Here is a 22,500-nt window from a genome sequence, read left to right as displayed (position 1 = left end):
CACTAGACTCCCGTGTGAGATATTTTCTAATCTTTGATAAGTTCCTGAGCTGGTTAAACGATGATCTACAAATGTCTGAGACGTGCACGTCGAGTAACATGTTGTCATCAAGTACTACTCCCAGACTCCTAGCTTTGGCGGTGGTTGCCAGCCTCTCATTACCGATACTGAAGTAGCTGAAGGGTGGACGAGTATGGTACTTCGAGTAAATAAGCATAATTTCTGTTTTGTCGTGATTGAGTTTCAGCTCGTTTAAGTCCATCCAATGACATATATCAGGAACACAGTTCTCTACACGCAGCCTTGCAACATCGACATCACAATCCTTGAACGATATGTAGAGCTGAGTATCATCAGCATAGAAATGATAAACGAGACCATGACTTCGTATTATCTCAGCAAGTGGTGCAGTGTACAACAGATACAAAATGGGACCTAGAACAGAGCCCTGCGGAACGCCCACAGTCAGATCCCTTACCGACGATTTTGTATCATTAATTTCGACAAATTGAGATCGGCCAGTCAGATAAGAATGAAACCACTGCAGAACAGTTCCCGTGATGCCAAACGAGTTCTCCAGACGCGAAAGTAGCAAAGAATGATTAACTGTATCAAATGCTGCAGACAAGTCCAATAGCAATAGAAACACATTGCCCCCCCCCCTCGCCCTGTCCAATGACGGTAAGATGTCATCTGTGATCGTTAGCAGTGCGGTCTCTGTACTGTGGCGCGCTTTGTACGCAGATTGAAAGCTTTCGTGCAAGCCATTTACCGTAAGATAATTATTCAACTGCACAAATACAGTCTTCTCTACCAATTTTAAAAGAAACTTCAAATTGGACACCGGGCGGAAGTTGGAAAATTGCTCACAGTCAGCAGTCGGTTTCTTCAGTAGCGGACGCAACGAAGCAATCTTACGATCCTCTGGCATCGATCCAGTCGACAGCGACAGATTGATTACCGTTTTGAATACCGGGACAAGAGCCGAATAGCAACTTCGCATTATGGTTGCTGGCAGGTAGGGGGTCAATTTTACAAGCCTTGATAGTGGAACCTCTGATCAGTTTCAAGACGTCATCATCAGTGACCAAATCAAACTCACTTAACTGTGACAGGCAGGCCGGCTTGGCCAGCCCAGGGGAATGAACAAGTCCACTTTTCCTAAGTGCAAGATCTTCACGAATCCTTTCTATCTTGGCAGTGAAAAAATCTGCAAAATCATTAGCAAGTTGTTGATCATTATCTGCGGAAGGATAATGCTTCTCAGTTTGCCTTCGCAGTAACTTATCTATAGATCGAAAGAGAAGCCTGGTGTCGTGGGCGTTGTTACAGATAACCGACGAATAATGGAATTCCTTGGCTTTGTATTGCATTGTATTCACAACACTACATTGCTCTATGTAGCTCAATCTGTCCGACTCAAGACGGCTAGAGCGCCACCTGTGCTGTAACCTGCGCCTCTTCTTCTTCTCATTGCCAATGTCCTTGTTATACCAGGGGGCGTTTGAACGAAGGACGAGGGTCCGAGATTTCACCGGAGCCAATATGTCACGCAAGACGTTATCATATATACCTGTCAACCATCAACTCCAGGGAGAGATCACTGACATCTGCTAGCAGGCCTGAAGAGATGATCATCTCATTGAAGGCCTCAAAATCAAAGCTCCTGAGCCGGCGGCTAACAACAGACTTTCGTTCATTGAGCGGTTTCTGAAGATTCAGCTGAAAGCAAATAGCTTTATGGTCGGAAATTAAAGGAGCTGTGTCACGGCGAAATTCAGCCAAATTAGGAAATTACAAAATGCCCGTTAAATTAATAGAAACCTAAAAATAACCGCTTAAAACTTTAAAGGAAGGTTAAAATAACATAACAGAAACAACAGATGCCACGGATGGGCAAAGCTGAAGAAGATTGAAACGGATTGAAGTTAGCGTTTTTGAAAACTGTTCAGCCCAACAGTTTTTCAAAAATGATCCCTGCTGTTTGCAATTTCAAAAATAATGCCCAGGAGACATATTTGTTTGTCACGGATCTTTGATTTTGTCATTTACATGTAATTTCTTTGCTTATTTTAAGTTCCATAGCGATTGAGGGAGAGTAATTGGCAAAATTTAACAAAATGAACTGGACTGCCGTGACACAGCCCCTTTAACTGCTCCATTACAACAAGTTCATTGACCTTCAAAGCCTCCGCGTCCTTCCTAGAGATAACAAGGTCTAAAATATGACCACTCGTATAGGTGCGAACAGTCACATGTTGTTTCAGGTTAAACAACTCCAATAAACTGCCAAACTGTACGGCATATCTGTCAGCCGTATCGTCCATGTGGAAGTTAAAGTCGCCAATGATGAGTAGCTCTACTGAGCAAACAACAACTTCTTCCAGCAAACTAGAAATCTCCTCAAAGAACAAGCCAATTGCGGCACCAGTCCTCGACGGACGATACACTACCAAAACACGGATAGATTTACGATTTACAATGCAACGTCCATACATTCAAATGATCTAAAAGAATGCTGGCACATTCGTGTCGAGGAATTCGCTCTATTGTTCGTAGAATAAGCAGTACAAAATTCAAAAAGTGAATTCAGCTCCAACCCGATTTCGAAATCAGGATTTTCAGCGAAAGTGGTGGTCGTTCTGGAAGAGAATCGCTCCAAGTTTTACTCCCAGAGGTTTGAGATAGTTTGATAACACTAGGAAAACCAGTGGAACCAAAATAAAGGAAAAACAGAACAAAAGTAACAGAGCGATGGTAGCCGTGGCTACTCATCATTATACATTTATACTCATTTATACTCATCATTATGCATTTAAGCAATCTGATTAGTTCGCTATCTCGGACTATTCAACATTAGTAAAATCAAACTAGTGGGCTATTATCAATGCTGCACTCTGATTGGTTGAGCTAATACTAGGCTATATGTTGTAGCCCACTAGTAGGGAAAAGTGCCGGCTTTAAAAACCAAAACAATGGCGGCTGAATCGCGTTTTGCTAGCTAAAGTTGTTTTGTCTCGATATTTTTGACCAACTAGTTTGATTTTACTAAAACAATTATTCCTCCCGCCCTCATGGACTCTGAGTCAATAGCCTATTCGGCCTTCGGCCTCATGGGCTACTAACTCAGAGTCCACTGGGACTCAAGGAATAATTGTTAAATATTCACCTCCTAGCGAGGGGATAGTGTGTGAGCTCGGTGTTTTTCCCACTTTTGTAGAGAATGAACTTTTAAAAGTCGACAAAATCCTAGAGTTGACTTTTTTTAAGGCAAGAAAAGACTTCAGAGGATTCAAAACGGCGTTTCTCCATTTACCTTAGCTGAGTTTTGTGCTCGATGGATTATTTACAACTCCCGTTTATTCGCGTAGAAGAGGCCGTTTGGTGAACTCACCGTTTCCTAACAAGAATCATTTGGCCCAAAAATCGAAGTTTATATAGGACAAATAAATTTGAAAGCAAAGTTTTGAAGAAATTCTTCGTTTTAAGTAAATTATAGGAAAAAGAATGCTACGGGAAGACGACGCCTTACCTCGAGAAACCTAGCCGCCAATTTTGTCAGCACTTCATACGAAGAACGACACAACAAACCTTTTTGGCCATAAACTTGGCAAGTCAACAGAAAACAACAAACTCCTACTTTTCTTCTCAGGTAAGGAAACAATTCAATTAAGCCATTACGCTGTTGTTTGCGAAGTGATAATCTTAATTGTGAATTGCCATGTTTGAAAATTCTTCAAAGATCTATTTTTAAACTTAAGCGTGATTTGATCCGTCAATAAAATCGTACTTTTTAATGGTTTCCTCTCTGATTTTGTTGAGATCACTTCGTGTGTATATACTAACACAATTTTTCTTTTCAATCTTGGTGAATAGTGGCTTTAGGAATATTTAAATAATCAGCCACTATTCACCTCGATTTCAAATGAATAATTGTTAATTGTGGTGTGTACAGACTGGTGTATACAGACTTGTAATAACAAAAGGTTCGGAAGTGCTGGCGAGATCGGAGGAAATACGCGCTCCAGTCAAAAGACTCATATTATCTTTAGAAAAACACTAGGCTGGAGTCTACTAAGTCACAATGCAATTCTCCATAGTTGATGTAGCTTCAGTTTAAGCTGCACTTCATTCTTTTAATTTTGGGTCTGTAAATCACTATCCGTGATAATCTAACATCCTGGGCCCAGTTGTTCGAAAGCCGATTAGCACTTAACCCGGGGTTAAATTTAACCCGGGTTTCTTTTTCTTGTGTTCAAAAGCATTTTCTCGGATAACTTTCTCTGCTACTTTTAGAGCTTCCAATCATCAACTTGTAGACAAAAAGAATTAAAACTGAAATGCTTTTTAAGCTTCCAAAACTAAATTCAAATCTCGCACTAACCCTGGGTTATCTTATCCCAGGTTCGAACAACTCGGCCCTGGAAAGAAACCTAACAAGCTGGACCCAGCGTGATACAACATTGCAGAAAAACATTACATTCACGGACTAAAGAAAGTCGCTTAGTTATTCAGATCTAAAAGGCACTTTGGAAAGCATTAGTCAAGAACCCTTATTCAACCGTAATAAAAAGCTTTACGCTTCGAAAGAGGTAAAAAAAAAACTCTTGCATCAGACGGTAGACTGCGAGCAGTCTCTCTTTTTCTTCAGATTTAGTGAGGGGAGTGCATGCGCGTCTCGCGCCTTCAGTAACCCGCGTGGTCATTTTTCGTGCCTCGCGCGTTTTGTTCAATGGACCAAGAAAAAAGAGGGACTGCTCGCAGTCTAATTAGAGGGCAAAACCTGCCGACCAGGAACAAAAAACACAGTAAAACGATATGTATGCCATGAACCCTCAGTGTGAAACAAGTGGCTTATATCACGTTTGCTCAGAGAAAATGTTGAACCTTTCAGAGCATAATCTACCCAGCAGAGGAAAAAAACTTATTGGAACAAGGAGCATTCTGGCCTGAGGTAAGAGTCGTGTAGGCCTATCACCCCCTTTTATTGCAGCTCATCCACATCGAAGCTTTCGGGTGGCATATCCTGTATCCTTTGATAGATGCTTCGACGGCTGATGCAAAGACTGTGAAAGTTGAATACATCGCTTAACAGAATATTCAGAGTTTATCAGACGGCTTATTGTCTACAGATTGAGCTCTCCGAATAAACTGATCCATTTTGTCTACGAATGTAACGCCACTCCTACATAACACTGCTGACCTCGTATCGTCCTCAGAAATTTTTATACCACAGGTTTTATAAACTTTCGATAAACCGGCCTTGCTGAGTACTCGAAGCATATAGCGACTATCATGAGTACCGCCACATAACCTGCAAACTGGATTTCTTGCAGAAATCTTCGTTGGAGTGGACATACTTTCCGTCATTTCGATTTGGGTATAATGCATAATGCATGAATCTGGGTCGGCTATGGAGGAGTGAAGACGTTGGAATATCGCTCCCGCAAATTTACTCTTTAATCTTCTTCCTTTTGCCTCGATACGTTTATATGGATGACATTTTAAGTAGATTTAAACTGAAGGAAAGGGGAAGTAGTAGTTCGGACAGTGAGGATTTCACCGCAAGGAAAAAGAGTTTGTAGCCAAGAACCAAACGAAACAAATGAGATATTCGTGGCCTTGGATATGTCGAAGGACATAGGAGTGAAGCTGCAACAAGTTCTAGACAAGCTCGGCGAGATGGCCAAAAAAATTGAAAGTGTTATGGCTAACGTGGCTGGTCTAGACTAAAGACGATGACCAACATTTAATCAGAAGTGTCGTCGCTCAAGGTCAGAGCTGACTCGGCAGAAACCAGATTGAGAGAAAATGGATACAGGTTTACAATATGCAAATGCCGAAGTTGAGGATCTCAAAACACAAAGCAGGAATAACCAACAAAGTATCGTATCCCTAAAAGAGCGTCTCCTCTATGAGGAGGTCTACAACCGCAGAAAGAATTTACGATTTTTTGGCCTTCCTGAAAGTACAGAGTCCACAATTGAAGACTGAAGCGAAGTGTTGTACTGTATCTTGGAATGAGATCTCGATATCGAAGGGGCTCATAATATCGAGTTTCAGAGAGTTCATCGCCTCGGAAGGAAAAAAGCAGGCACCTCGAGCTCCATCATCGCACGGTTCCTTAGATATCCTGATTGGAAACGGGTCTTTAAAGCTACTTTGGAAGCACAGGATGAGATCGATGTTAAAGTGTATGCAGATCTACCTAAGGAGATACAAGAAAATCGGAAGAAGCAATGGCCACGGTTAAAGCGTGTAGGAGAGGAGGTTGAAATTGCCTACATTAGTAGAAAAGAGCCGGACAATTTATTTATTGAGGGACCTTTCGTTGCTTCATAATGTTTTTTTTTTCTCCTCATTTTTAATCTGTGGGTCATAATCTGATATTAAACTCTATTTAGTAAAACCTATTTGATTCATACCGCGGGAGCACTTTTTGCATATGCTATTAGTGGTACCAAATCTCATAGGCGGCTTGTTAGATAGTATTATCGGCAGCCATTATATCCTATTGTTGATTGTGTTAAATGTTTGCGGTTTTAGACAGTACGTTGTGCCATTATTCCTTTCGTTGTTAATTTATGTATTTCTCGTGTGTCACTTGTCATCTCAAGATTAGGTAATTGACCGCTCCAGAAAATACCGTAACATACCATAATGCTCTTTGTTTGTCACCCCAAAATTTTGCATAAGTATTGTCTTCAGTTTCTCTTGGAAGTTAAAATGGCCCCACGAGAAACTGAAAACAATGCTTATGCAAAATTTTGAGCCGACAAACAAAGAGCATCATGGTATGTTATGGTATTTTCTGGAGTTGTCAACAACGTTACGATAGTAAGGATTATACTGATTTTAAACTATAAATCGTTGAATGTTCGAGAGATTCGCTCCGCTAAGAAGAGGAAAGCCGTTTTTATGTGGTTTAAAGAACAGAAATCGGATATTATTTGTTTTACAAGAAACCAACAGTACAGCAGAAGTTGAAGATATCTGGAGAACACAATGGCAGGGTAAGCTTTTCTTTTCACATTGTACTTGTCATAGTTGTGGGGTAATGGTTCTGGTTAGAGGTGATTTAGATCTCAACTTAATTTCGATTAGGACGGACGATGAAGGTCGCTATATTGTATTAGAAGCTGAAGTGCAAAGAGCAGATTCCTTATTGGTAAACGTTTATGTTCCTAACAAGGTTCAGGGAGAGAACAGTGCTGTTTTATTGAAAATCTGAATTCGACAATCGATGACGTTGTTTAAGATAATGAACCTAAGCTTGTGGTGGGTGGGGACTTTAATGTTACGCTTGCGTGAGTCAGATATTGACTGCTCAGGGAGAAATCCAGCTCAAAAGACTTCAGTTAAAAGTATTCAGGATTTGTGTCTTGATTTTGATCTGGTCGACAAAGGGAGAATTCGGAATCCTACAGCTCGACGTTTTACTTGGCAAAGAAACCCATTTATTCAAATAAGTGATGTCTGTCAAGAAGACATCTACATGTTGCGTCCGCTTGCATGTTGTTGGATGTTGTTGTGTGTTGTTACACAAAGGTAGAAATCGGTCAAACTTTTCAGCCAACAACTCCCAACATTTATTTTGTTCCGTGATCGCCGAAGCGTAGCGCAACAATGTTGGATCCGTTTGCACAGCTCTTCCATCATTTTTAGGGCCACGCACGCTCATTACGCATGGTTTACTTATGACTTATGGGTTGTATCCTTCCCAAGATACACTGTAGGTCAAAATAATGTTGGGAGTCGTTGCATTCGTTTGCACACCACTGCCAACACGGACGCAACAACTCCCAACATTGTTGGCGCAACAATGTTGGGAGGTGTTGCGTCCGTTTGCATGCAGCCTTACAGCTAATACGTTCTCCAGTACCAGCAGCATTCACTTTCAGCTTTCACTGAAAAAGAGCGTGCTAGTAACTCTTTGTACATTAAATGCTATGTTGACAACATTCTAACTGAATGCCCAGGCAAAAAAATAAAATAATATACGGTTAATTTCCACGTTTGGACATCCGATCCGAATGCTCACGTAAAGTAGCTCATGCCCTACTGTAAGGGACCTTCCAGGAGCCACTTTTTGTAACTGAAATGTAGTTATACTTTTAAACAGTTAACCCAGCCAAGATTAAAATACTGCATAGCATACACTGTCAGTAGAACTTGGCATTTACTGCGACATCCTAGGACACTGTTGTAACATACGAAACTTAGAACTCATTTTTCTTCGACTATTGAGGAAACAAAGGAACAGCAGCAAGTCGCGCGAAGCTGAGAAAGACTCAGTGGTCAAGGAAGCTAATACAGTTTACCCTTCGTCCGTCATGAAAAAAAAACAAACAAACAAAACCATCGAACGGAAAGCGTTTCTCCTTGCTTGGTTGATTGCTTGGTCAGCTGGCTTGTGGTGAATAATCCGCCTAGAAACTGTCTGCCAACCGAATTGTACACTTGTGCGAGAAGTATAAGCGAAAAAATTACTTTGTCCAAAGAAATGAAAAAAACATGGTTGCGATGAACACCTTATTATTGAACCTACATGGTTAACACATTTCTCTACTAATCTTTGTTAAAAACGCTTTTACCACCAATTAAGATATAACATTTATTTTACAGAATGATCTTTGAAATATCCAATGCATTAATATTGCCTAGACTGACCTTGTTTGCTGCGGAGATCGCGAAAAATGCTTTAAACATTCCTTATAAAAGCCCGAAAGCTTGATAGGCAGCTTTTTTACATCGAAGTTGCAGTCGAGGATGAATTTGCCACCTACCGGTTTTAGGTAATGATGAAGAATAATTTTCTAACTACTAAGGTCGTCACTCGCTAGCTTTTTACAGCATAGTATTCTTTGAGTTTTAATTATAGAATCCAAGTGTGGAGCTTTTAATCCTCCATCATCAATGTCCCCAACGAGCACATGACGTTTCACTTTGTCTTTACCTTTCCAAATAAAGTTTGCCGACTGTCATTGTTGAAGTGAAGAACGATAGCAGAATGATCAGACTTGATTGACGGAATAATATCGGTTTAGAGTTGTTGGTCAACAATGTTTTTAATTTGAATTTTTATGGAACTTTTTGTTCGTAAAGTCGTTGTAAATGGAAAAAAGAAAAACTTACCTGCGTTTAAGCGGGCGCTTTAAATTTCTTAAACATCTCAACGAAATCTGCCGACCGTCAATTCGACCATCAATGTCTCAGCATATATATATATTTTTCCTTTTGGGTACGATGATGTCACTAATTAAACCCCTTTGAAAGGAACATGGAGTGGATTGCCGTAAAGGGACAGCCATTAGTCACGAAAATTCTACCCAGTCGTGTAAAAGGAAGACATCAGGTTATTCTGCAATTTCTTTATAATAAATGTAATATTAACAGTACGTCTAGCAAAATTAATGACAAATCATGTACAAAAGGCTATCTGATTTCAAGTTTAAACCTCTTAGCTTCTCTTTCTACTGTCCGTTTATAGCCAAAGACAATTGTTACGATAACTGTCTTTCCACATTCTGACTCTTCAATTGACCCGTGTCTTTCACGCATATGTATTTTTCCTAGAATTAACCACTCCCTTCTTTGTTTGCTTACATCTTCTTAAGCGAAGGGTGTCGACGAGCAAGCGCTTCACGACTGCATGAGAATGAAGCTATTTGAAATGTATTTCGCCCTTTTGATATGTCTTGTGCAAGTGCACGATTCAGTTTGCAGTCACTTTCGAGGTGGCACGTTTACGTACAGGCCAGTTGACCCAAGCAATCCTGCGAATACGACGGTAAGTTCCCAGGATGAAAGCGTCTTCTTGTCGACGGAAATGATAACAGTGTAATATATTGTTGTAACCCTAGAACCCATTAGGTGTTTTCGAAAAGGAATAACGCAAAGAATGGGTTATATTTGCCTTTTCGTCCTTCCCTAAATGACATCTCACTGACGTCTTAAAGGGTAATGATATTAAACTCTAAAAGAGTTGTTTTCCATAAGCCCTGCACGCTGAAGTAACAACTTGTCCACCCTCATTCGATGCGCAGAATTCAACCATAAAAATTGCCTAGAAATAAGTGAAAATTGTTCGTTTTCTTAAAGCTTTTACGAAGTGGCGTTTGATGATATGTTTTCAATACGGTTCGTTTAATATTACAGTACTGTGCAAAAGAAATGAGAGCGAAGTTCGCCGAATTTCGTCCTTTCTTCTTGCTGAATGTTCGCGAATTTTCGCAATGAAATTTCGCAGAAACACCCGCGAACTTTTGTTGAATGAAACGAAATTTCGCTGAGATCTTTTCGAAATTTCGTGCCTACGTAAGGGAAAATTCGCGCCTTCGAGTTCGGGAAAACGAAATTTCGCTGATACAGTTTATAATGCAAACATGCAGACTGAATCTAATGCGAACACTCAAGCCTGTATTGCTTTGAATCGCTACACTGTAGGTTCGCTATGTTCTATTGCCTCGATTGCCGGGATTGTTTAGTTTGTTTATCACAGCGCTCTTTGCGGCAAAGTTCATAAGATCACTATACTAGTTGATAACGATTTGCTTTTATAGCTTAACGAACAGTTAAATTCTCTTTAAAACTTTACCATGGGAACACACAATCTGGTTCGAAAAAGATCAGTACCATTATTTGCCCACAATACGGACAACCAAGTTTATGTTTTTTTTTTGTTTTGTTTTTTTTTTTTACTTAAACAGCATTTTAGTAGATCATTTGCTAACGATTCATTTATAAGCCAACTGCAATCATGATTATGACTTTTATGGTTTCCTTTTCAAGGACAATAAGGGTTTAGAACTCTCTACCAAGTGGCCTTCGCCTTAGATGTAGATGTAGATAAATGTTACGTTATAAAACTTATCTAGTCTTTTAGACTCAAACTTACATATTCTTAACCAGCTACCGATTGCAAGTTACTTGAATGAACAGTGCTACAGTCGTCCGCATTTAACTTCTTTCTATTTTACCGCAATCATCAGAAACTTCTCAACAAAGAAGCCCTCCCAAAAGATTTACCACTAAAATAAACTCAAATTAAGGAAAGTTTCATATGGTTACTTTTAACCAAAACCAACGCAGGGCCTGCAGTTTAGCATTTTCTCTCATTTCAGCGTAACTGAGCTGATAAATCGATTCCTGACAATTTTTTTTTCTGCATTCCTTCTGTCTTAACGCCAAGTTAACTTATAAAAGCAAAACTTTAAAGCTCACATGTAAGACACGATCGTCGCCTTGACCTCACTTTGAAATGACACATGTGTGACAAAAAGCAAAGTGTTTTGATTTAAATAATCTCAGCAATAAAATCTCACAAGTTTGCGCTTCAATTCCCTTCCTTTGTTTCGGCGACTCGTATTCCACGCTTCCGAAGTTTAAGGCCTAGGGCAAGCGTCGAATCTTTGTCGAATTTAATTTCGTCGAACCTATTAATTTTGAAATAGGCGCATGAATAGCTCATGAATGGTGCGACGTCTGCTGCAGTTAAGTTCGACTCAAATTAATTGGTTCGACTCCAGCTTGAGTTCGACTTGCCAAGTCGGGTAATGCGACAGTGGTTTGGCGTTTCAGCAAATGCAGTTCTAAACACGCGCTGAATTCAATTCATAAATCATGCAAATTACAAAATAATTGATTCAAATGTGATGGACATCGCACAGCGTGATGGAAATGTGTTTTTCGTGTTTCATGAATACTAAATACAAACGCTTGAGATGCGAATTACCTATTTGCAATAAATGCTCAGTTTTTTAAGTAAACGAGGACGTCGAGGAAGGACAGCTGGTAAAAGCATTGCATACTGCGAGGCTTGTGACAGGGACCTAAGGAGAGTCGCGCTGGGTCATACCGTTGTAGCACTGTATTTCGCTATCTCGCTAGCAAGTCCTAGCAGTAACTAGCCGCGCATCGAGTGAATAGCGCGGGGATACGTTCTTATTCCCGTGAAATAGGATGGACGCAAGTTCGACGTTTGTTGCCACGTTGGAATTAAGTCGACTCTTTGTCGAACCTATCATTGATTTATTCGACGCGACTTAGATTCGACGTTTGCCCCAGGCCAGCTCCGGCCTAAGTTAAAAGCATGGAACTTTGGAATAAAAATTCGAACGACTTTACACGAGACGTTCCCATCCGGTGTTGTCTTAAACTTTGTAGTGAGATACTTTCAATTCGTTTTGCTCAGTTTTGGAGGGAAGAGGAAAACAAGCAATCAATTGAGCGTGATTATTTTAGAGATTCAAGAATTTAGTAAGACCCGTAAAACAGGCAACAGGTTTCCATCATGTACGTTCACGAATGTCCTTATTTAATAAGAGATTATGTGCGACTTTTTCGTCATCAGTCTCTACAGAAGTTACACTTTGCTTTGTTTTTAAGTCAAGCGGGAACAGAATCTACATTGTATAGCAGCTTACAAACTTTAGCTAAAACTATGACTAAGTTCTCCTTAATTTCCAACAAAATACATAACAGCTTCCAAAATTTGTTCAAAAACTATGACTAAGTTCTCCTTAATTTTCAGCAAAAATCTACAGTAGCTTTCAAACTTTAGTTAAAAACTATGACTTAGTCCTCTCTAATTTTCAGCAAAGATATAATTCAGCTTACAAACTTTAGTTAGAAACTATGACTTAGTCCTCTCTAATTTTCAGCAAAAATATGAAGCAGTTTACAAACTTAGTTAAAAACTGACTTAGTTCTCTCTAATTTTCTGGCTTTTTCGAAACGTTTTGACATATTTTTCCGAGGTTCACTCTACAGGCGTCCCACATCCGGTTGTTATCTTCTTCATTTCGACACTGATACGAAAATGCTTTTAAAACCTCAACTACAAAAGAGAAAAAACAAATTTAGTGAAAAAATAAATAAAGTACATGTATCTTACTCAGTTAATGCAATTACTTAGCCCTTACGTTACGCACGATGTTTACACTACAAGGTAGAAATAACTCATTAAATAAACCTTTTTATCACTTGATTTCCACAATTTAAGGAGCAGCATCACTGTAATACAGTAATCCAAGATGCCGAAAATATCTAGTTACACACACGTTCACGAATTCTAGCTCTCAAGCAAAAAGGATTGCAGCCGGTGGCGATTTTCAGAAAAAAAACTAGAGAGAAGAAGGCCTGTCAGTGAGATATCCATGCAAGTGTCGCCAGAATCATTAAGAAGATGAAACGTACAAGTTCCGTCGATAACCTCCCTAAATGTGGTCGTCCAAGAAAGCTAAATAAATTGGTTAGGGATTTCATGGAATCTCAAATGCGCAAAAACGACAAAGCAATACTACCAGCCACCAGAATCAAAAGAAGCTCTCCAAACGCGGCATTCATGTTCATTCCTCCACGGTGCGGAGATCGCGTAAAGAACAAGGGTGGACTCTTCAAAACACCAAGTACTGCCAGCTGATCCGCGAAGTAAACAAAGTCAAAAGCTTCGAATTCGCGCAAAGAGTGATAGACACTGAGGATACGTTCGAAAACGTCATTTTCTGCGACAAATGCTCAATTTCCCTCCAACAGCTCCGCCGCACTTGCTATCGGAAAATTGGCAAGCCAGCCAAGAGAAAACCAAAGCCAAAGCACCCGCTGAGGCTCCACGTTTGGGCCGGCATCAGCAGGCATGGCGCTACGAAAATCTGCATATTCAAGGGAATAATGGAAGTAGATCTGTTTTGTAACATTTTGGAAGGTGCCTTGATTCCTTTCATTCGTGAAACATTACCGAATCATAGCTTCATGCAGGAAAATGATCCCAAGCATACTCCGAAGGCCTTCTTCGAGGAGAATAATATCAACTGGTGGCGAGCCCCCACCCCGAAAGCCCCAGATCTAAATCCAATCTGTGGCACGAGCTGAAGTACTTCTTGGAGTCAAAAGTGAAGCCCCAGACCACACAGGAGCTTCTTGAAGAGATAAAGAAGTTTTGGGAAAGGAGGGTCACCATCGAAAAGTGCAACAACTACATCAATGACGTTATATTTGAAGCCATCCCAGACGTCATTGCCGCAGGCGGCAGAGCGACAAAACATTTTGCATTCAGCAGCTTGCGGCGGACTAATTTCTCACAAAAGGCTCTTTCAGGAGCCACCACAGCCAGTAAAAGTCAATAACCAAAAAAGCTTATTGTGTGTGTGTCTTTCTATAAAATCAAATGACCTGCAAAGAAAAATATGCGCAAAAAACAGGGCATGAATCGAACCTTGCGCTAATTGTACTGTTTAATAAGGCTGATCAATCGGCTGCTTAAAAACAAACAACTTTACAGTCCTAAACCGAATTATTTGCCTTTGTTGTAAGTTGGTGTTTTCATTTACTGCCCTTGACAAAGGGAACGTTTTTTTCTTTTTCTGTGAGAATAGCAAGTGCTAAATCTAAGCATATATAACAGCTTTAGAAACTGACGTTTGTTACTTCTAAAAGTCTGATTTGCTTGGAACTCTTAAAAATCATGCTTACCGTTTGTGTTACTCCGAGTGTTATGTTTGGAGACGTCACACGGGCATTTAAAGCAGCAAAGTTTTTTACTCGCTTGAGGAATTTCAGGCGAGAATGCCTCAAGTAGTTCGATAATTACGTGTTGAGCAATTTACTACTATGACGAAAGTACATTTGTAAAAGAGCACGTGCGCGCGTGAACGCATTTAAATTCTCTGTTGGCCGTGGATCTGGCAACAACAACAATAACAATGTATTTATTTAAAGAAATATAAAGTTTACAATACGTTATGTCCTGCAAATAGCTATAATGCTAATCTAGGCAGGGCAAGACCTTAAATAAAGACGTTATTAAATTACATAAGAAAAAGAGAAAAAGAAAAGAAGTACTGACAATAACATACAGAAAGAAACACCTTACGTATAAATTCAAGTACAGGGGATTTTGTTATTTGAAAATCACTAAAATTACAACTGGAGGGATATACAATATATCAGGTTAACTTCATAAAAAATTCTATTAAATAATTAACATTCATATAATTATCTTCATGACCTAGAACATTAAGGAGTAGTGATTTAATTTTTTTTTTTACAAAAATCAGATACGTTGAGCGTCTTAACAGAAAGTGGAATAGAATTCCAAATAGACACACCAATCCTAGTAAAAGATTTTTTCATTTTTTCAGTTGCAGATAATCGCGTATTATGTATTATGTGTTTTGTATTGATTTTCGCAAACTTATCGAGAAGACTTCTGGGAGCTGTCTTAGCGTGAACGTCATACATTAAATAGCTTAACCGTTGAAAGGGCAAAGACTGCAAAGGAAGGCAGTTCGATTCAATAAAAAAAGGAATTGCATGGTCTCTGGGTTTAGAAAAATGAAACAAACGCAGTGCACGTTTTTGTAGAACACGTATCTTATTGAGGTAGGTCTGTGGACAGTTGCTCCACGCACAGATACTATAATTTAAATAAGGAGCAATAAGTGCATGGTACATGTAAGGTCTGGTTTTGGTATGATTGATACGATCAATGTATGCAATATAATTAACGCCCCTGAAACTGATGATCACTCGGCTATCACTTTACATCTTAAGACAGAAGACTTATTGCAACCGAACGAAAGCTCCTAGTGTTTGGAAATTTAATAACTCTCTATTAGATGACGAAGGCTTCACTTCCGAAATCCGTGAGAAACTACCAGTCTTCTAAGATAAATATGGTGACCTGGATATGACGTAGGTCTAAAATGAGACTTAATCATGGAAATTCGTGGATTCGCAATCAAGTATTCAGAAATCAAAGCTAAAATAAAGAAGAATGATCATGAAGAAGCTGCCCTTCAAAATAAAGTTAATGAACTTATGCAAAAGTGTGAACAAAACCCTAGCGACAAAAGGATCTTGAACGAGCTTTACGCGACAAAATTGCGCCTTCAAATGAGCATGCGACAAAAAACAAAAGGCGCCATTCTTAGGAGCAAAGCTCGGTGGCATGAGTTAGGTGAGCGAAATTCCAAATACTTCTTCAATCTGGAAAGACGAAATCAGTTAAAAAAAGAAAAAAAAAACAGTTACAAGGCTCAAACTTCGTAGCAATAAGGTAACTTGTGATCAGTTTGAGATACTATAACTGAACAAAAACCTTTTTTTGAAACTCTTTGCAAGTCGCAAAACTCCTACGATAATCTGCCTGAATCTGATTTATTTAATTTAGAGAATATTGATCTGCTGGATGAAAACGAACAAATGCTGTGTGAAGGCATGATTTCAGAAGAAGAATGCTTAACTGCTTAACTGCTTAACTGCCTTAAAAGAGTTTAAAAACAACAAAGCGCCAGGAACTGATGGTTTTTCTGCGGAATTCTACAAATTCTTCTGGAGTGACCTTGGCACTCAGATGACTGCCAGTTTTAATTATGCTTTAAATGGCCCCAAGAACCAGTCTATGCCCTTGGTATACACTTTACTTAAAACTTAAAGTAAGCCAACACCCATAACATTGAAGAAAAGGTCTATTCCTTAGAAAAAAAACACTCAACAATTGGAAAAAAAAGAAAACTAACTTTAATTGGCAAATCGATATTGTCAAGACGTTAGGTTTATCTAAACTCATATATTGCAGTTCCTTACTGACCGTATCTAAATCCCTCATAGGCAGAATTAATAAGATTTTTTTCAGCTTCATTTGGGAGGGCAAGCCACCCAAAATTAAGAAAAAGGCTATTATTGGTGAAAAACACTCCGTGAAAAACAATCCGTGCCACTAACGTGTCACAGTAGGCGAGCACGGTGAATCTCAAAAGTGCGAAACATCCTTGAAGCTTTTTTCCGCAAAAGAAGCCTGTTCTACCATACTTGACAAAAGCTTCTCGGCACACTTAAACTTACATGTATCAACCCTTTTTGTGGTCAGTCACGTTTTTTAGTTCTATGGTGAATATGGTGTCCCCTGAATAGAGGTTAAACCCCAGGTTTGGGATTCAGAAAAAGTGTCCCCTCAATAGAGGTAACAGGTCCAAAGATCGTGTGAACATTTTCCGGGACCAAATTTTGTGTCCCCTGAATGGAGTTGTCCCTTGAATAGAGGTCTCCCAAAGGAGAGTTTCTACTGTAAATATCGAACCGTGTGTGGTGTCACTGGCTACTGCTTATGAAAAAACCCTTTCAAACGTCTGGTTGAAACATTTCTATTGGTAAAGCGCCATGCGAGGTCTACAGTCTGTTTCACAAGCGTCGCAAATTAAAGCAATACGGTGTCGTCAACATTCGCATTTGCATTTTTTAACTAATATGTTAATTTCCTGCAAATCTTTGAACTATATCTTTCCAGGAATCTTATTTTAAAGTTATGTAACATGAAAACACCTTTCTTGGAAACATTATTTTCTTTTCTATAATCAAAAAAAAAAAAAATAGGCCTCGAGTGAGTGTAAAATTGATTTTATTGGTGTTTTTTGACGATCTTCAACCAGACGGTCCGCTTAATATGGACGTTATAATAGGAATTTAGACATTTCTCTTTAGTGTTCCTATTAACCAGATTTCATTGTAATTACAATGGTGTACTAATAGGCCATTCCCCTTTGCAGGTGATAATCTCCTTCCGGATTGGATGGCGAAGATCTTTCAACTCCTTCACACTATGTTATCAAAGTATCATAAGTTCTGGGCAGCTTATTGGTCCTTACGCAGAGCTAAGATGTGTTTACGGTCCATGTTACGGCAGAGTAGGCCTTTTGTATTTCAAATGCACTGATTTCAGCGAAAAGGAAGACTGGACTACTGGCACCAACACCTTTCAGTACACGTTCGGTACTCCTCTGTCGTCAGCTCCTTACTATCATTTGAGGTACCATCTATACTGTTTCATGCAATGTGCTGACTATACGCACTGTCTGATTGGACGATAACTAATGTTTGCCCCATGTAAAGGAATTCTGTATTCCGCAATCCGGGAAATTTTTGCTTCTGGAATCCGGAATCTTGGGTTGTGGAATCCGGAGTACAGCTCAAGGAATCCAGAATCCCACTGACCTTTGGAATCCGGAATCCAAGTTCCACCGTCAAAGACCATGGAATCCAATACCTGGAATCCAGAATTCACAGTGTAGAATAATACAGAATCCAAGACTGCCTTGGATTCCCTTTCATAGGCGATAACGTCTGTTAAATAAGCCTCACATGGTTGATAAATCTGTTTTGCCGTGGCACACAGGTTTGAACATAATAAGGCGATTATTTCAGATTGAGATAGTGAAGACCGCGAGAAACGTTTAAACACGTTATAAAACGCTGGAGGATATTCCAAAGTTCAGTTTTCGGCTGAAAAAGCTAATTTTGAACCATTCACAACTGACTTTACGTCAAAATTAGGTAAAAAATTGAGTGTGTTATTTTGTTTTCATCCGAAATTTAAATTTTCCCAATTTTCAGATCGTAAGAGGTCAACAATCATCCGGCTTTTCATTTTTTAACAGCGGCTGATTTCATACCAGTTTAGTAGTTTAAATACGAAAAAGATAAATGTGTGCTTGAAAAGCAAATTTTGACCACTTTCGTCGGCTAAAATAAGAACGACATGGATTAAATTCTGACAGAAGAAAAAAATCACGTCTTCAAATCTTAGAATTTAGATGAATCTGTCCGAAATACATGCGGTGTCGATCCCCAAAGAACTCGCAATACTTCATTTTTCAACATGACCTGCGGTTTTGGAAATTTCCGAAACCAAACGCTAGGACTTCTTTTTAAAGAAAACATTTTAAAGGAAGAGTGGTTTTGGAATTTTCTGAAACCATGGGATTATCCTCAACAGCCATAATGGCTCTTGTTATCATGCATAAAGACGATGGTTTCGGAAATTTCTGAAACCACTGCAGTCGTGAGTGAGCAAAATGGTCTCGAACATTTCTCTAAAGCCAAATTCAGGGTAAAAATGGTTTCAGAAATTTCTGAAGCCATCGGCCCCGAAAGCCAAACGGCCCATGATTTGCCTGATAACTTACAGAACCTCCATTTGCCTTTTCTGAGCAACAGTTTGGTTTCAGAAATTTCCGAAACCAGCCTTAATCAGGACTACGGTTTTTAAATTTCCTGAGAAAACTAAAATGTATAAGACACATAAAAAAGAGAATTGTTGAAAGCATGGCTGCAACCAGCAGTGGATGCGTATTTTAATTTTTTTTTTTTTATCAAGTTAAAACAAAGATTTGATTTTGCAGTCATCGCAAGTTATCAAATCACAAAGCATGCTACAACTCGATGATAAAAATAACCACACCAGTGCCCAAAAGTAAATTGGCAAACAACTGCTCAGTTGAAAGGTTTGAAATAAACTGAAACCACTTTAATAGCTAATTAACCCGTTATTTTAGCCGCTGTCGTTAATAGCTGCGAGGTTCCCAGCGCCAAAGAAATGATTATATTCCAATTACTACAGAGAACAGCGGTTTAAAGAACTCAAGACGGTTACGCCATTCGGGGATCTCCGCCACACAAGGTGCTTCTTCGGCTAAAGATCAAGAGCATCGAACCCTCTCCTTCTTTGACGTACCCTTTGCATATTTAAACGCTGAGAGATCATACCCTGCCATAGCCTCCCACGCAAACGTTCTTAGGGGTTCGTCACGCGTTCCTACCCCACGAACGTCTGCGAGGGAGGCTAACTCTCATTGACACAGGTTGGATCCTAGGTCTTTCGTAATGGCTAAGGTAAGTTTAGATAAAAATTACATATGACTTGAATATGTCATTTAATAGACATCTCTAGCTTGTGAGTGTTTTTTTTATTTCAATTGATTTCTTGTAATAATAGCTCTGTGCCTGTGTTAGTATGCATAATTTTTAAGGAAAAAAAACTCGAGTTATGAAGAGCTATTGATGTTACAGGACCTGTGTCATCTCTTTTAACCAACCTTTTGAAGCACTGCCTATATTTTCATTGATTATTTAATTTGACACAGAATCTCCATAACGCAAGAACATTCGAGGTTTACCTAGAACCTTACGTTATGTTCTTCACACTGTACCGGATAGGTTTTGCGCCGACATGAAAACCATAGCAGTTGGGGCTTCTCAGTTCACACACAAGAACAGTGATTTCGACTGAGCAAACCTGCCGGTTGCGCCGATCGATTTCTAAAGTGGAGAGTCACATTTCGGATAGGCTTTCATACTATACTGGACAGCTTTTCTTGTCGGCACGAAAAGCTATTCGGTATAATAGTTGTAATGTGATAAAAGAAGAAGAAGACGTAAATTGTTTCCCAGTACGTATTCCGTACTGAGGAGTTTCTTGGATAAATGTAGTCAAAGATACTGAAAACGAAAAATTCAGTTATAAAATGGTCACAGAAGCGTGTTTTTGTGTTATTGTAAATTCATAATAATGTACTATTTTTTTTTTCAACTTTTTTAGGATCAGTATATAGCCAAAGCAAGTCTTAAACAGGGCAAAAACTGTATTGTCGTCAATGAACATACGGCAACACCTGGAGGAAAATGCTGTGGTGGAATGATTCTGCGTATAGGCGACGCATATCAACTCGGACAAACCTTATAGTTTACGGCATTCACTTATAAGAAGTTTCTGATCAAATGAATTCAAATCAATGCCACCTTAAATAAAATTCTTCATTAAAGATACCTACATTATGTATTGTCTTGAACCTACCGAGAATGAAATTCGGAGCGTTGGATTACAACTAATGCAATCTCATCGTGGCTCGATTGGTTTCGGAATTTTCTGAAACCAATCGATTAACATAAGCCTCAGCTTTAGTCACTGCTAACACAACCCTTTTTCGGAAAATGGTTTCAGAAATTTTTGAAACCATCCAAGGTTGGAAATGGTTTTAAAAATTTCCGAAACCAGTTGTGGCTAAATATCAGTCATTTGTTTTTCTCTTTCTTGCCTAATGTCAAGAAAGTGGTTTCGGAAATTTCTGACGCCAGACTAAAGAAGAATACTTTCGACATGTTAGAAGCCACCTGTAAATGGATGAATTGCGTAAAACCAATCAAGCACAAAAATGATATAAACGTGACCGAGCCTTTTTCGAGAGGCTTAAATAGCAGGTTTCCGTCTAAAATAATAAGGTAAAAGGATTTTCCTGACCGAATGGTAAATTTTTGGCAAAAAAATACACGTTGATAAAATTATCAGCCGAAAAATTACGATTTCGTCAAATAACTAATAACTAATAACTTTGGAATATCCCCGAAGAACGTCGCTGAACAGTCGAGCTTTACGAGGCAGTGTTGTCTATTTTTTTTTTTTTTTTTATCTGTTCGTGGTATAATACAAACAATTATAATCCATTTTTCCCTGTGTATTATTCCAATGAGATCACCCTCTGGGGTCTTTCCCGCCGAATACCAGGGAAAGAGGCCTCTGCTAGCAGGGAAGTAAGACCCCCGCCCCTTAAAAAAGAAAAAGCAAACAAAAACAAAAACAAACAAACAACAACAACAAAACGATGGTATCTGCATGTAAAACTGCAATACCATAAAAGGTTTTGTCCCTTGATGGGCTCCTGCAAATGATGCAACAGGAATTGGTAAAACTGGGAAACGAAAAGTGTAGGAAAAATGCATCTGCACATGGCAAAATAGAGTGTGCAAGAAAATTTAGGTATATTTTTGCTAGGGTTAAAGTCAGTACAAAGCCACATATTTTTTTCCAATGGCCACAGCACCCCATGATCCTTGAAAACTATATAACAAAAAAAGTCATTTTCTTTCCGAAAAATGTTTCGTGCTTGATTACGTTTGATACTGCAAATCCTTTAGAAAATCGACATCCCGTGAACGAAAAAAACACGAACTAAAGATCGGTGACAAGTCAGGAAATAGTCGAAGAGACCCTCCCGGAGCAGAATTTTTATTATGTTGCAGTATTTCGAAACGATCTTGCCTTTAGTGAAAAGCCTTTGATCTTCTTAACACGATGAGGTATATTTTATGGGTAAAGATAAAATTAAACGAAATGTTGTATGCCAGCCACTTGAAAATGGTGGCCTTAACTTTATAAATTTTGAAATTAGGGTAAAATCTTTGCGACTAGCCTGGATAGCTAGACTGATTAGCAACTCTGATGATAATTGGAAGGCAATACCGAATTTCTTTTTCGACAAATATGGCGGCCTGCCCATCCTTCTTAATTAAGTGCATCTACAATACTGCAACTCTTGACAACAATCTACCTTTATGATACCGTGAGTTATTAGATTATTTCCAAGAATTAACGAAATTCTCAGAATACAATACAAACAATAAATTAATTCTCTGAAATAACAGGAGAATTACAATAGAAAGGAATAGTGTCTTCTGGAAACAATGGTTTGATCAGGGTGTTACTTTCATTAACGATTTAATGAACTCAAATGGTAAATTTCTAACCTTCGAAGAATTTCAAAATAAATTTGAAATTAAAGCTAACTATTTGCACTATTTTCAATTAATTGCTGCCATTCCTCCGGATTTGAAACGAAAGGCATTTAGTTCCACGGTTCCTGATCTGCTTGGAGCAACTTCAGACTACTG

The 22,500-nt window shown here is 39.0% G+C and overlaps 2 protein-coding genes across 2 annotated transcripts in view; one reads left to right on the top strand and one right to left on the bottom strand.

Annotated features, from left to right (window-relative positions):
- Positions 1 to 22,500, bottom strand: part of LOC140950980 (putative amidohydrolase YtcJ) — a 179,470-nt gene that overhangs the window by 2,119 nt on the left and 154,851 nt on the right. The gene's annotated exons all lie outside the window — the stretch shown is intronic.
- Positions 9,659 to 22,500, top strand: part of LOC140950732 (uncharacterized) — an 18,705-nt gene continuing 5,863 nt past the window's right edge. Inside the window, exons 1-3 of the mRNA XM_073399971.1 lie at positions 9,659 to 9,790; positions 17,547 to 17,806; positions 19,638 to 19,668. Coding sequence (XP_073256072.1) covers positions 9,659 to 9,790; positions 17,547 to 17,806; positions 19,638 to 19,668 — 423 coding nt within the window. The remainder of the gene's footprint in view (positions 9,791 to 17,546; positions 17,807 to 19,637; positions 19,669 to 22,500) is intronic.

The sequence above is a fragment of the Porites lutea genome, chromosome 10 (genome assembly GCF_958299795.1).
Source record: "Porites lutea chromosome 10, jaPorLute2.1, whole genome shotgun sequence".
Classification (NCBI taxonomy): domain Eukaryota; kingdom Metazoa; phylum Cnidaria; class Anthozoa; order Scleractinia; family Poritidae; genus Porites; species Porites lutea.
Note: the sequence above shows the minus strand (reverse complement) of the source record. Positions and strands in the feature narration are given on the sequence as shown.